Genomic DNA, 16,615 nt, shown 5'->3' on the forward strand with positions numbered 1-16,615 from the left:
ATTGGTTGGAATCAAGGTTGCGTTTATAGTAACGTATCTAAAGCTGTATGTAAAATATTACACATTGATTATACTTTGTTTATTTCCTGCTGATAGCCCTGAATTTTTGCGATGTTAATTTATTTCATGAACTTTACATAAAGTTTGTGTAGACTATTATCATTCACATATACACAAAAGTCCGAATCTAACGTTCATTATCATTTGACAAATTCCCATATTTTATTTAGGAATAGATGTTAATTTATTTCCTGAAAGCATACACACACCAACTGACCAAGTTTTGAAAAATACTACAACAGTGTTCTAGCTAGGATTTGAGAATAGAGGGGCGCAGGGAAGTGGGCATTTTAACCCATAGCATTTTTTTAACAAAAAAAGTGACATTGATTTTGTCTGTTTGTGTTAAGTCAGTAATTTGTATTTCTTATTGCTTACCTGCATGAAGTTCGCATCATAATTTGCAAACTGATTAAATTTGACTGTATGATTAATACACTCAGGTGCCAAAAGTTTGTCAACTTTTCTTCAAGATGGCGTTATTGTAAACAACAAACGTCACAATAAAAATTAAAAATCATACCTTTATTTATGACATAAAACTTCAATATTTTGTAATAAATCCTTTAGGTTACAGACCACCAATTCAACCAATGAGCATTTGGAACATACGCAAAAATAGTCCTACGCAGAAATTACCCCTGTTCCTCATAGTGCTGTGAAAAAAGTTCTCATCTTATTTTAAAAATTTAAACAGTTTCTGAAAGGAAAAACATTTCTGTACATTTTATAGGTGCATTTTGCTTCTTGTGATATGAAGCCTAATCTCCATAATGATTTTTAAATATACCCCTATCTTGTGAAAACACTGGGATTTCCCATGCTATTTATAGACCCTTCACTTCCGGTGACCAGTACTGCACTGCAAGTCTGCTAACCCCACATGCCATTCTGAGGATTGTGAGCTGACATATGTAGAATCATGCTGATATATAGTCATCTGCAGGTTAAAGTTAAGGTAAAGTCCAGAGAAGCCATTGAATATTGTGAAATTAGCATAGAAGCCTATGGGAAGTGGAATTAGTGGTTTTTAGCCTTAAGCTGAAGCCATGGCAAAATGAAAAGTTTCTTCAAATAGCTTTAAACTACTTGAAGATCTTGTTAACTTTGCCATGAGAGGAATACACTACAAAAATCCTTCAAAATATGCATTTTTTTAAGTTATAGGTCCAAATTATGGAAAATTGGTCTTTTTGGCTGATTTTTATGTCCTATCTTGTAAAAAGTGTAGAAAATTTAGTAAAAATATCAAATATTAAACTTTGAGGGCTATGTTTACCTAAATATGGTAGTAATAAGCACTTGAAATCAAGTTTTGTGTAGATTTGAGCAAAAATTAGGTTAGAAATGAGGAAAAACTCGCTTTCATTACTGCGGTTAAGGCCATATAAGCATTCCCCTATGGCAACATGGAAAATCCATTATTGAGCACTGTTTTTGCTTTAGGTGCCCTTTACTGGTCATGTTTTAATGTGAAAACACTGTATTTACAAATTTAAAGCCAAATATATCACGTTTTGTGAAAATTTAAAGATTTAGGATTTTTGACATGTGATCAAGAAAAAAGGGGAGGCATGTCAGAAATAAATTTTTAAAAATAGACCAATTTCTCAGAAAATGATTACTTTTAAAACTATTTCTTCATTAATATTGTTAAAAAACAAGTTGTGATTGATATTTTTTATTTGAAAAGTCAGAAAAAGTTCTTTGCAAATATTTAATGTATTTCAGTATGGTAGAATATTTTCACTTTTTTGCTCGCACAACTTGGTTACCCTATATTTAAAAATCAAATATTTAAAAAAGTGCTTGTCACATTTCACTGAAACTTTGCAAATGCATTCAGTATGTGTGTAGGAAGATACCTGTATAGTTATTTATTTTTTCTAAGACAAAAAGTGACTCTTTAGGTTACAGACCACCAATTCAACCAATGAGCATTTGGAATGTACGCAAAAATAGTCCTACGCAGAAATTACCCCTGTTCCTCATAGTGCTGTGAAAAAAGTTCTCATCTTATTTTAAAAATTTAAACAGTTTCTGAAAGGAAAAACATTTCTGTACATTTTATAGGTGCATTTTGCTTCTTGTGATGTGAAGCCTAATCTCCATAATGATTTTTAAATATACCCCTATCTTGTGAAAACACTGGGATTTCCCATGCTATTTATAGACCCTTCACTTCCGGTGACCAGTACTGCACTGCAAGTCTGCTAACCCCACATGCCATTCTGAGGATTGTGAGCTGACATATGTAGAATCATGCTGATATATAGTCATCTGCAGGTTAAAGTTAAGGTAAAGTCCAGAGAAGCCATTGAATATTGTGAAATTAGCATAGAAGCCTATGGGAAGTGGAATTAGTGGTTTTTAGCCTTTAGACATTAACACTTGTCGGCAACGTTTCGGCAATGTTCCGTATAGGCTCTGCAGGAATGTTACACTGATCTTATTCCAGGCCTTCTGAAGTTCGCGTTTTAGGTCCTCCGTGTCTTTAATTTGAAAAATGTTTCTTTTTATGTGATTTTTCAAGACCAGCCAAACATTCTCAATCGGATTTAAGTCCGGGCTCTGTGGTGGCCAGAAAAACGGTTGAATTCCATTTTGCTGCTTCCAAGCTTCGGTTTCTCGGGACCTGTGCACGGGACAGTTATCATCCATAAACTGAAAGTCATGTTTCGGAAAGTGTTTAATGATAACAGGCCATAAAAAGTCATCTAAAGTCTTGATATATTTCTCCGAATTCATATTTCCGTCAGCGAATGCAAGCAGTCCTCGTCCAAAGTAAGTAATAGTACCCCAAACCATAAGCTTCAGACTACGAGTCGGGCCCTGATTCAGATATCCAAGACAATAACCACGCCATTTTTCGTTTTGTTTTCTCCATACCTTCACTTTACCATCCGGTTTTATAACAATAGTCATCTCATCACTGAAAATAACTCTCTTCCAGTTACGGTTAGCTGTCCAATGTAGTTTTCCACGAAAGAATTGTAGGCGTTTCTTCCTGTTAACCTCGCGTACTCCAAGTTTTTTCGCTACTGTCCTCCTATTATACCCAAGCCTCTTCAATTCACGTTGAACTGTTCTACGAGACAGTTTCACAGGTGTATCACTATTAAGTTCCGCTGTTATGTCGTTCAAAGTTTTCTGGCGGCCTTTCTTTACAATCCTTGTCAATGCGTTTTCTCCGCGAACTGTCAAAAGTTTGGGATGTCCTTTCCTTGGTGCGTTTTTGTTGTTTCCACGTTCTCTATACCTCTTCAAAACTTTGGAAACTGTAGACTTATGTATCTCCAAGATTTCTGCCACTTTAGACGACTTAAGTCCACTCCTAACCATAGATAGAATGGTTTCTTTGGTTTGAACATCAAGATCTTTACCTCTCTTCCCCATGTTTACAAACACGGGAATAATGACGTAACAAAGAAAATGACGTCATTTTTGACCCAGTCACCGTAAAAGTTACTTATTTTACTATTTTTAAACCAATAATTACAAAGTTGACATGCATTGACATTGTCACTATCGGTATCGGAAAAATTAAAAGGGGGCGTGGCCGGACTAGCGTACATGTGAAAGTTGACAAACTTTTGGTACCTGAGTGTATATGCATGGCACCCTTACTGTATTGAAAGACCTCTCTAAGATGGCTAAGTGCTTTTAGAAAACAGACACATCTTATATAACACATATTTATAGAGGTGAATAAGTTGAAAATGCATTACTGAGGCCTTAAGTACCCCTATGAAAGAGTAAAGAATTAAGAATTGGCAATAATAAAATTTTGTCTATTGAAAAATAACAGATTTCCCATGTGCATATTGTTTATTGGGTGAAGTGCAATAAACAAAATTTTTATTATTGCCTATTCTTATAAATCAATTTTAAAACATATTTTTATCTTTAAATATGAGAAAAGTAGCCCTGAATTTAATAGAATAGGGGCATGTCAAAATTTTTTTATCCATTGAGATATAAAAAAATAATGTTAACCAATCAGTTGACAGTAATTATCTCAAATGAATTACTTTCGGTTTTATTATGATCAGGGTGATGTGTGGTCATAACTTGTTAATGTTCTATACTCGGCGTCACATAAATAACATACTGTTAAAATTTGAATAAAAATATTTTCTACGACTTTATTGACACCTACTGTCGTTTAAATTGTCTTAAATGACTTGCTCATGAATTTAATATTCAATATCTCTCCAATTAAATTTCAAAATACTAAGTAAGTAGAAGGAATGTTATTTCCTATAACTATTACAATTACAACTTATGGAAAATGTCCTTTACTGTTAAAGATATAGAAAATTTTTAAAATACTGAAATTATAAGGGAGGTAACTAATAATTTGAATAAACAAACATGTGCAACATGCAATTGTTTACACCAGTAGTTCTAAATAATTTAGACCTGTTAACTTGAAAATATTTGTAAAATTAATTGTGCAAGTGAAATTAATTATTAACCAATGATTGGCTGTCCGTAAAATTGTTATAGATCCAATTGGGATTCATTTTCTACTTGTCAATCATTATCCGATAACTCTGGTCAGCTGATTGATCATCGATAATTATCTGAGGTAAACCTGAGGGTTAATTACGACAGGATGTAGTTAATGAAGATGGCACTTCTTAATTGGCTTGGGGTAATTTATTAACAAGAGTGGTAATCTTAAAGGGACATTCAGAGAATTTTAAATGGGCACTAAGGGGGTACTCAAGAGGGGCACGGGCGTGCTATCGGCAGGGCGCGGCACCCCTCTATTTTGCCCTAGCTAGGACACTGAACAACATTCTGCGATATATAAATCAAAACAATTAACTTTAAGGAAAATTCAGAAAATTTAAAAGCTTGTTAGCAATAGCCAGTACTGGTACATTGTTAGTGATTAAAGCAATGATTAAGAAATAAAAATGAGTGTGTTTGTAGAAGTTGCATTGATTTTTATACCATTTACACTTCCTCCCATAATGTACATGTACTTAAAAGGACAAAAAAATTATTTGTTGTCCATTTATTTAACCTACATGTAGGCTTTGTTGGTGTTTTTATATGATTATGTTGTTGTTTTACAAGTACATTAGATACATGTATAAACTTATACTTTCATTCACAGATCTCAATATGTGATTTCACAGTAATGAAGAAGAGAACATACAAGTAGTGATGGCTAATAATGGAATCATATCATTACAGTTTAACCAGGACCATGGTATGTAAAACAGGTCATTGACATAGAACTGATTTGCAAATAGTGGTCCATATAATTACATAGCAGTCCATATATTGTTACAAGGAGTGGCAGATATGTTTAAGTACAATGTAAACAAATAAAAATGTTAAAAATACAATAGTGTACATATGACATAATTACATTTTTTGTTGGAAGCAGATGTGAAAATACAGGACAGGTTCAGTTGAAAGCAAAATTGTGAGGAAATGATTCTAGAATTATTTCTCCATACTTCCATACTTTTTAGGTAGATGAAGGGATAAAGGTGTGTATCTTTTCTTGTAATATGTATGTTACATTTTTAAAATCACATTAAAATTGTGTTGTTTAGGTACAAAAAAAACTAGGTTATTCATTATTGGAAGGATCTTTCTTAAAATGGAACCATTACTTACACAAATGTAGGTACCAACATAAAGGTTTGCAGAGTTTTATATAGAGTAACTTAGTCATTTTTTATGAGAAATCGAAATGTTTCTTCTCTACCATTGTCATTATTTAAAATTTTATTCATGTATTTCTCGTCTCTTGCAGGTTGTTTTACTGTTGCCACAGAGTCAGGATTAAGAATTTACAATGTAGAGCCACTTACACAGAAACTATTTCTTGGTAAAGATACACTATTTATTGGAGGCAAAATATGCAAAATCATATTTCAACTTAAATCAATACTTTAACTTACAGAGAAAAAATTGAAAGATTTGCTTGACTAGTAGGGATATCAAGCTCATCTATTTATTCATTCATTTATCACACTTTTGATTTCCAGATGGGGCTTTAATAATTGCTCAACTTAATGTTTTATTTACAAAACTCTAAAACAGGCCAAGGTTGATAATGATGTACATGTATGTTGCCATCACAATTCCTGAGTTATCTTGGGTAAATGTCATCAAAAGAGGCACAAAGACTTAAGTAAAAAACAAAGACTTAAGTAAAAAATAAAATGCAGAAAGAAACACAAAAAAAAATCACATAGCAACTAAAAGCAAACACGCAAAAAAATGTTGATCCTTCTCCAGTGGATCTGTCCCTAGTAGATCCATCCCCCTTTTAAAAGTCGATTCATTCCCAATCATAAACTCGATGTATTATAATACAATGCATTGGAATACAATTTAAATATTAAACATAAATATTGAAATAAATTATTTTATCCTTTTCTATATGTATTTTCTTAAATTTTACAATTTTAAAAATGAATAGATAATAGTTCATTAAACAGTATTATATTATTAGACCTTATTGAGTACAGTTTACAGTAATTACATATGATTTTTACATTACAAAATGAAAAGCAATTGGACAATTTAAGTTATTTTTTATCATTTAAGGATTATTGTTTTCCATTGACTTGTTTTTAATCAAGATTTCTGTGAACATATGCATGTGTAAATAAAACAGCCTCCAAACCATGTCTTTATCTCTGTATAAATATACAAAACCTTATAGATTCTTTAATTTAGATACCTACCTTGAAAGTGTGATGACGGTAGTCATAAATAAAATTGGCTGTATAAACAAGTTTCGATATATGACACCGAATTTTATGCACATAAATTTATACAATATAATTATTAGAGGGGATGGATGGACTGGGGACGGATCGACCTGCTACCAATTAAACCAGCAACTCTTCCAAATATCTTGAGGTGACAAGGTGCATTAGTAGAGTAACCACCCTCTTCTTCTGTAATAGATCTCCAAGAGTTAATATAATGAGAAAAATAGGTCTGCACTAGTAATGGAGCTGGACATACCATGACATATATGTAAATTGTGTAACCTTTTCAGGCCATGAACAAGTTGGAAGTCTGTCTCGTGTGGAAATGTTATACAGAACTAATTTACTTGCTCTTATTGGTGGAGGAAGTATACCTAGGTTTGATGAGAAGGCTGGTATGTACTGGAATTAATCTTGTAAATTGATCTGATTGGAGTTGTTACTTCATATAGACATTCAGTAAAAAGATTGACAAGTACTCATTAATAATTGGGTATCATTCTTCTTAGTACAGTCACTTATACACACTTACAGAATAATAACAGTTTTACAGTTAAAAGAGAATGTTGTACTAGTATCACACCAAGTCTGATAGGCTGAAATGATATCCTGGTGATACTGTGACCCAGGGCCTAGTCAAGAGGGAGAAATGAGTAAAAACATTTTTTCTTTGTTTGTGCTCACTTCTCCCATTTGTCTTTGACAGGGTGAAGTTTTTTTGTAATGGAGGGCATAGACAAAATATCAATGTTATTATTTTTAAAACAGAATTTACTAAAACTTCTCTTTGTCATCAATGTCTAGATCAGGTCCTAGGTCTGTCAAGGTTTTCAAAAATGATTGTATTCTGTTTATAAGTTAGGTTTGTTTTAAGGAAGAAAATACAAATGTATGCTAAATATACTAACTGGGAATTGGGATTGACTTTACAAACGATGGGAACATTTAATTAAACTGATTTGGAGCTGGCATGTCAGTAATCCTTAGTTTGTACATTTGTGTTATTGATATTCAGTTTCTTTATTTTTTAGTTGTAACAAGGGAACCAGACCTTTTTGAACTGATTTTTAGGTGTGTTTAATTGTGTAATATTTTTTCCACAGTGACCAGATTTTAAAGGGGGAGGGTTGTGATCATGCCAAAGTACTTAAAATATGCTGCATTTTTGGGCCCTGTCCAAGTCAGGAATTTCTTGCCTCTGTATGTCTTGTTTCATTTACACATTTAGTATATTGTTGTGTTACTTGAGTATATAGGGACAACTCCTTCACTGCACCTGTGCATAATGATGTTATGTGGCCAGCTGCAGCCTGCCCTGTGGTGTGAGGGTTTCGTCATTATCCACTGAAGACAAATGAGTGGCTTTGTGCTGACATTTTCTTCCCTGTGGGATTGTTGTCTCTGTCATATACACCATACCTATTCTCGTTATAATATACATATTATGGTTTAAATTGCTTTGTTGCTCTTCATGTGACTCATTTGACATGTTACATATGTATATTACAAATCAATAATACTTAAATAGCAACAATTACGTTTGTAGAAAGAATAAAGAAATTTGGTTCTTCCTGGTCTGTTTAAATGCTTCAGTTGGCAAGTAATATTTAATGTTCCTATTTTTCAGTATTGATTTGGGATGAGTCTCAAAAAGAAGTTCAAAAGAAAGCCGTGATGGACATTACCTTCTCACAACCGGTTGTTAATGTTAGAATCAAAAGAGATAGGTAAGAGTAAAAAAAATGTATATAACAAAAGCATGCATCATGTAGCTAAAATGACTGAGAGGTTTTACTATCTTTCGTAAAATATGCTCAGGTATGTTATTTATAGAAAATGTCATCATGAAAAAATTCAAATAAAAGTAAACTCCTTATTTTTTACGTTGGTGTATATTGCAATAAATGAGTATTGAATGCTTGTTCTTATTGATTAAATTGAAGATTTTTTTTATGTAATTTATTATTGTACACCTGTAATTTCCTCTGTTTGTAGATTGATAGTAGTCTTAAGGAATCAGGTCCATGTGTTCACATTCCCAAACAAACCACAAAAACTGGATTCCTTTGATACACGAGATAATCCTAAAGGTTGGTTATATTCTGACAGTATTAAATTATACATAATTACGTAATAATATTAGCATACAAATAGATTTTTACACTTAACCATTCTATTTTAGCATTCAATATGCATTGATATATACACAAGTGATACACTGTTACCAACTGATTATGATTTTCTTGGATCAAAATCATTATTTTCAAGCTTGACTTTTATAGTTTCTCTGATCAATTATAATGACAATAATTATGCATTAATTGACGAAATTTGATACTGACAAATATGCTTGAACTACAGAACCAGTGATGTGCTCGACACAGCCTTGAATATTTTCCTTCCTTTGAATAAAATAGCATAACCAAATTATTTGTTTGTTCATCGATGAAAGTGTTTATTACTATAACTTTAAATGACACTGGTAAAGCATTAGTGCATGTACAGCACATTTAGGTAATTGAAAAATGGTATGGAAGACTAAAAATAAATTTTGACATATATATACATATATGTGTATTTCATATTAATTGTTCGAATTACAAGAAACAATTCCAGTGATATGTTTTAATTGCATTTGAAGGTCATTGTGCAGTAAGTCCTTTGGGACAGACTGTGGCTTTTCCAGGACCAAAGTGTGGAAGTGTTCAGATTGTGGTTTGTATAGAGTATATGAAATAGTGTTGTAAATTTTGAAACTATTCAGATGTTTTTCTTATTGTCAAAAATGTAACAAGGTTGTAATCACAATTTCTAGCATAACTTCAATAGTACTTTCCCAAGTGTTGCATTACTCATATTGATAAAACTAAGAAAATCTAAAGAATAACCGCTAAAATAATTTCTGAATTTACAGTCATGACAGTAGACTAGTTCTTTATCAACCCAGTTTGTCATTAAATTGATCTTTTAGCATATGATCAATTCTTTAAAAGAGATATATTTTATTGGGTACTATTTTTCAGGGCTTTCTTGGATGGTCAAATCCATTCAAATTCCCAGGTAAATGTAAACCATGGTGCTCTATTCAAGTCCATGAATTAAAAATTCCACAAAAGAACAACATTTTGACAAACCACTAAGATTGTTAGGAATGTTAAAGTACGTTCATAGTAATAGGAAATAAGCTGTGGGTCGAGTATAAAATGGGTGTAATTTTTAAAATTTTACATCACAATAATATTGTAAAAAGATTTGGTTTTAAGTCTTTTTATTCTGTGAATGAATTGAAATTGATAAATTTGATTTTTACTGGTAACTCTATTTATTCCTGTTGTCAGTTTTCTTCTCGATACTTTTTGCCCCTGACAATGGCCCAAAGGCTGAATATTTTGGCTCATATTCTTTAAATTGTTTTCATTTTATTTATATTTTAGTTGTATGTAATTTCTTTTTACCGTTTAACCGTGGCTATTGTTCACTTATTCATTATTCCTATATTTACGGCCACCTTTTTTATCCTGTAATAGTTCTTCCTTGACTGGCAGCTTTGGGTTTTGGGTTTGTTCCAAGAAGAGTTGTATGAAAACTTTTATTAAAATTTGAAATCCCTCCTCTTCTTCTGATAAAGCATGCAGGATGTAGAAGATGGAATGTCAATTGGTGGTATTATTTTTATTTTTAGAGTTGTTTTTTTTACAGAATCTTGATACGACTCAACCTGGGCAATCAACTGCCCCAATAATTATTAGTGCCCATCAGACAGAGCTTGCTTGTATTGCTATAAATCAGAAGGGAACATTAATAGCCACAGCTTCTAAGAAGGTATCCTAATAGTTAGAACATTACTTATCACATGACTTAATCAATGTAAAAACTAAGTTTTTGGAAGACTTTTTTTTTGTGAAATTGGGGTTTTAGTATGGTGAATGGTGGTCCAGCAGGCAAGCAGGGTCATTATTTTCGTAACACTTTTTTCGGCAACTACATATCACAGCCTCTTGATATTTGGTATCCAGCATCAGGTAAAGGTCCCATATTGGACATGTACTTCCTCTGTAACAAAATACGGCCATTTATGTCTTTGACCCATTTTTTTTTTTAGAGAAACACAGACTGCACCAAATCAGTCAAGTTGTTTTACATCACACGCAATGAGGATATTCAGGGGATAGAGTTTGTCATCCCTTGACCGAGTGACATTCCTTTAGCTAGTTAATTTTAAGTTTCTTTCATACAATATACTTATTGTTTAATTCTATAGGTATTGAATCTGTTTGATTGAAAGTTAAGATATATTTCTGAATTATCTATTTTATTGCCTAAGGAAGTTCTGCATGGTAATTGTGATTTATTCAAGAGAAGACCAGCTACTTATATATCTATTAAAAATATTGTTATATGGACCATAAAATACAAAATCAAACACAAATGGCAATAAAATTAATGTGAGGCACCTATTCCCATATCTGAAATATCTTTTGGTTCCAATATTTACTCGTTGTCATAATTGTTACATTGGCATTTTTTCTAGATTACTTCATTGCAAGAATACAAACACTTTGTTTATGTGATGATAAATAACAATATTTCAAATTTACTCAGGGCACCTTGATAAGAGTGTTTGAAGTAAGCACAAAGAAGAAGATAGCAGAATTTAGGAGAGGTGCAGATCCAGCAGTTGTTTACTGGTTTGTATTTTTGCGTGTGTATACATTAAAGGGTTTTCTGTTGCACTGCCATTATTCACAATGGTTTGACACTGTAAGTTTTGCTCTTCTGTCTTAGAGGTTGTAGAAAAATTTACATCAGCCACACTGTTATAGAAATAAAGTCAAAGACAATTGTTATGGCTAATGTCCAATGTGTTTGAATAGGCCATCTTCAAATTTTATAAGCCAAATACAAGCTCAAGTACCGTTTAGCAATGTAACTAGTTACTATGGCAACAGTTTTCTCTTGTCTTCAAGATATATGTACCTCAAATCTCCTTTTTAAATTGATATCAATTTTTTTATATTTTGTTCTTTTGAATTCTTAGTTTTTTATGGGTATAAGGTCCAGACTAATTTAGTTCTTTATTATATTTTTAGCTCACCTGACCGTAGGCCATGTGAGCTATTGCTATTGTCATCTTTTTCTTTGTTATCAATTTTCCAAATATCTTCTCTGCACCTACGAAATGGATTTGGATGAAACTTAGCGTGGTTGTTCCTTAGGGTATCCTGCACAAAATGACTAATTCAATTTTTTATCAGTCGAAAAACAGGGTAGTTGTTACTAAAAATAGCCATATTTTTGTTGTTTGTTTTTTCCTTGTATCTACAAAGAAATTGTGTCCAGTCTTTTTTAAAAAAAAATGTGTTATAAATTTGTGAGTAATGTGACATGAGTATAGGGTAGGAAAACGTTTATACTCAAATTTTTAAATTCACTTAAAAGCTTAACCTTGCATGTTCATTTAGAGAATGTTGAACTGCTGAACAAACACTGTTGTTTGTTTTTGTTTGTACATGTAGTGAAATTGAGGGATAATTATGTGTAATTTTTGAGTAATATTAGGAACTCATGTCTATAACACAGTTATTTTCCTGCAAATTACTGATTTACCTATTCTAAAATGATAATCATTATATGCATGCTCAAAACCAAAACAAGGTTTAAAAATAAGATATTACATGTACATGTATTACATATGGCTTGCATGTATATTTGGAAAACCTTATTCAGTTAATTTCATCTTTCCTCAGAAAATACACAGCAAGTAATTGTTATATGTTACACATGTTTTGTTTTTACAATTGAATGAATTAAAAAAAAACACAAATATTTAGGTTGACATAAAATAAGATTTTGATGTTACAAATTAGTGAAGATAATTCTAGTAATTGGCAACTTTATGAATTTTCCATAATTCTATTGTGTGATAATTTCTTATCTCATGCTAATGCTTTGATACTAGAAAATTTTGGCAATTTCCAATGACAAAGTTATGTTACAATGCCTTTGAGGTTGCCAAGCAACAGAATAATGTCGGTTTCAAATGTCTCAATGGAACACTTAAGCTCACTATGATATTTTCTATCTCAACTTCAAAACTGCCATCATGTTATGTAAATCATTCAATGTGGTCATTCATCTGTTCAGCCATCTGCCAGTTCTACCTCTAACTTTGATTTCCTTATGATAATAAGTAAACATTTTTTAAGATCTGTTCAAACTTCAGGGGCGGATCCAAACACTTTGAAAAGGAAGGGACAATAGAATACTGGTTGTCTTTATTTAATATGTACATTATTATGTATTTACTATTCGGTTAAGTCTGTGATAAACAGTTCATTGTTCTTCAGTTGTTGAAAAACAGAATTATTTCTCATTTAATTAAACAAGAAATGAGATGGTAAAGGAATGTGCCAGTATTTAATCAAGTACCTAATCATCATATTGAAATATACCTCACAGGGACCATCATTGATAAATCATTCAAATACAAATTCTCTTCATGGTTATAATGTCATATTGTTTTCTTTTTGGATCCATTTGCATTTTTTTATTTGCAACTGATGAAGAAGGTTGTGCCTTTAAAATACAACGTGTATTGCAAATTTATATTGATAATGTCAAATAATTTTTTTTTTTATTTCATTTACAGTATTAACTTCAGTCATGATTCAGAGTTTCTGTGTGCCTCTAGTGATAAAGGAACTGTACATATATTTGCTGTACAAGACATGGAATTAAATAGAAGATCAACGTAAGTACAAATTTTTGCCATGTTAAGGATTTTTTTTTCAAATTTCATTGCACATGGGATTATAAAGAAAGGAGGACTTTGGAGCTTTGAATGGATAATTTTCAGATTTCTCAAAGAAACCATGATTTAAGGCATTTTGTAAAATTCTTAAAAAGTATAATTTTCAGTTCAAATTGTACACATCTCCTACCTTCACTATCACTGATAAGAAGGCATGCTGATTTGTATTTGGTACAGTCATTAAGCTCTTGTTTCAGTTGGAACTCAGTTAATTTGATAATTTTATTAATGACCTTCAGTAACTTCAAGGAACTTTCAGAGTTTTTTCTTAGCATTTTTGTGCAGTGCAGAAAATTAGAATGCAGTAGTCATTTTTATATGGTATAATGAATAAGTTCAACCTGCTGTTAGGGTAACTGTGAAAATAAATTACTACTAACTATGTTTTTAACTAAAAATGCACACAAAATATATATATATCCTATTATACATATTTTCATATATATATATATATATATATATATATATATATATATATATATATATATATGAAAATATGTATAATAGGATATATTTTTATTCAATAGTAATAAATTCATGTTCAAAATACAATTTTCATATTCATACATGTATGTTTTCAGGTTTAAGACGATGGGATTTTTAGGTACATATGTAGAGTCACAATGGGGATTAGCTAACTTTACTGTGGCTGCTGAATGTGCATGTATATGTGCCTTTGGGCCAGGTCATTCTGTGATAGCTGTCTGTGTTGATGGAACTTTCCATAAATATGTGTTCACTACAAGTGGAAACTGCAATAGAGAGGCTTATGATAATTTTATAGAAATGGGTGATGATCTGGAATAGAATTTTAAAGACTGTGGTGACATGAGAAACTTATGACATGTAAAAAGGCCTTTGATATATGTACAGATTTTTAACTGCTCAGTTAATGTGATATTTTATTGGTAGAAATCGCAAATTAGAAATTATTTTTGCATTTATTTATGTGAAACATGTCAGAATTAATTGGAACTGGATATGTCATTTATAAGATATTTGTACAAAACTACATTTGTGGAATTACAAGTGTTAATGCTTGGTTTAAATTTATTGTCTCAGGTCAGGAAGTAATCAAGGAAAACAAGATTTGAAATTATTATTTCAGAATATTCAGAATTTTCTTTTTAGATTGTATTTCTTCACTCTTAGATGACTGTCTAGTTAGGCATTTTTTTTCTTCCATGATATTTATTTTTGACTTTGCAGGTCCATGTATTTATTTTTGGTAAATTGGAAGTTTTGTCTTCTAAGATGCTTTTCTGTTTGGTTTATATTTAGGAAAGTGTCAATTATGTAAAGGCATGACTTCTATTGCTTTATTGGCAACTGTTTGAAAAACATTTTTGGTAAGTTTTTCACATTTTTTCAAATATTTGTCAGGGCAAATAATGAAAAAGGTTTTATGTATAAATTTAAGGCTGGTTGTATTTTGTGTCTGAACAAATATTAAAGTTTGGAGTACATATTTTTACTTGCCAGTTCAAATTTGCAATTATTGTTTTTTTTGGTCATTGTTTCTTACAGAATGCCTGCTAAATGTTATATATATGAAGAAGTTAATTCATGTCTTTTTTACCTGATCATATCATGTTGTGTTGTTCCTGTGTAATAACTGGAGAAAGAATGGATGGAGGATATAATTTTATGCAATCATGCACAAGTCATAGAGTAGTTTTTTCAATCAGATTAAAAACAAATAAAATCTCAGGTTTTCATGTTTTCTATAGGAATGTTATTGCCAGAATTGATTTTAATAAGTATTAACAAAGATTTCTATACTTTGCCTAAAGCCCAACTTCATAATTTTCATTTGTTTGGAAAATTATTTTGATATCGCAAAATTTGCCCTTGCTGAGCTAATTTCAAAGTTTAACAGCTTTCAAAGTTGGTAGTTCATGTCTCTTTATTAATTATTGTTTGATTGAAGTTTTTACATCATATGACAAATATTTCATGCATTTCTGGACAAGAATATTTTAATGATCAAGCAGACCCTACTTTCTACTTGTTAAACTTTTAATGTGCTAATTCACAGAAGGGAAAACATCTCACAGGTAGAGATGTCACTTCATTTGGACACATTATTCTTACTCAAAACCAACCAGTTGTCACTCTATCTCCTTAATGTGTGTTATTGTATGCCACTCCTTTGATATTCACGCTGATGCATGTCACACTTCACTTTCATGTACCTACTTTCACAAGATTTCAATAAAATTATGCAAGGATCTTTTTAATGTGCTTGTGTCCAATAATTCTTATTTTTTTCACCCTGAAATTACATCTGTAGCTTGATTTGAATAATAACAATATTTTGCACACTACACCGTGCAAAGAATACCCTCACTCAACTATTTCAGTCAAAGCTGGGAAAAGGAGTCATCATGCAAAAGCAATATATCAAATATCTAAGCATTCCCTGTAATAGAAGCTGAGAAATCTTGTTAAGAAAATTTCCATTATATCACTAAGTTTATCAGTAAACAGGAAGTGGATGAGCAGGGAAACTGAAAAGGACTGACATATTGCAAGTCATCAAGCAATAGCAGTATACCAAATATCCAAGTATTCTGTTAATAGAAGCCAAAAAATCTCTAACAAAAACTGTGATGAACAGATGGACTAACAGTGATTGCAGTACAGCTCCCAAATTAATGAGTAAGGGTATAAAAATGAAAATGAAACTGGTAAATAAAAGGATAAAGAACAATATTATTATATATACATGAAATTAATACCAACCTGTTCATAGGAAGTCAAGGACAATGACTGTAATGTCAAGACTGGTTCCCATAGGAAGTCCGGGACAATGACTAACATCAAGACTGGTTCCTGTACGAAGTCAGAGACAATGACTGTAATGTCAAGACTGTTTCCCACTGGAAGTCTGGGACAATGATTGACTTGTCAAGACTGGTTCCTATAGGAAGTCAGGGACAATGACTGTAATGTCAAAACTGGTTCCCATAGGAAGTCCAGGACAATCACTGTC

General features: G+C 31.7%; 1 protein-coding gene across 1 annotated transcript; it reads left to right on the forward strand.

The window, feature by feature from the left end:
* Positions 1-57: 57 nt before the first annotated feature.
* Positions 58-15,860, forward strand: LOC148619455 (WD repeat domain phosphoinositide-interacting protein 4-like). Its single transcript, XM_088579345.1, has 11 exons — positions 58-142; positions 5,189-5,284; positions 5,840-5,914; positions 7,100-7,204; positions 8,437-8,536; positions 8,805-8,899; positions 9,451-9,524; positions 10,509-10,631; positions 11,412-11,497; positions 13,459-13,560; positions 14,202-15,860. Exons 2-11 carry the CDS (start codon positions 5,239-5,241, stop codon positions 14,425-14,427), a joined length of 1,032 nt encoding a protein of 343 aa, XP_088435471.1. The 5' UTR covers positions 58-142; positions 5,189-5,238; the 3' UTR covers positions 14,428-15,860.
* The last annotated feature ends 755 nt before the right edge of the window (positions 15,861-16,615 follow it).

This window comes from Perna viridis, chromosome 4, assembly GCF_037379345.1.
Source record: "Perna viridis isolate PV_CMFRI_1.1 ecotype Kerala chromosome 4, ASM3737934v1, whole genome shotgun sequence".
NCBI lineage: Eukaryota > Metazoa > Mollusca > Bivalvia > Mytilida > Mytilidae > Perna > Perna viridis.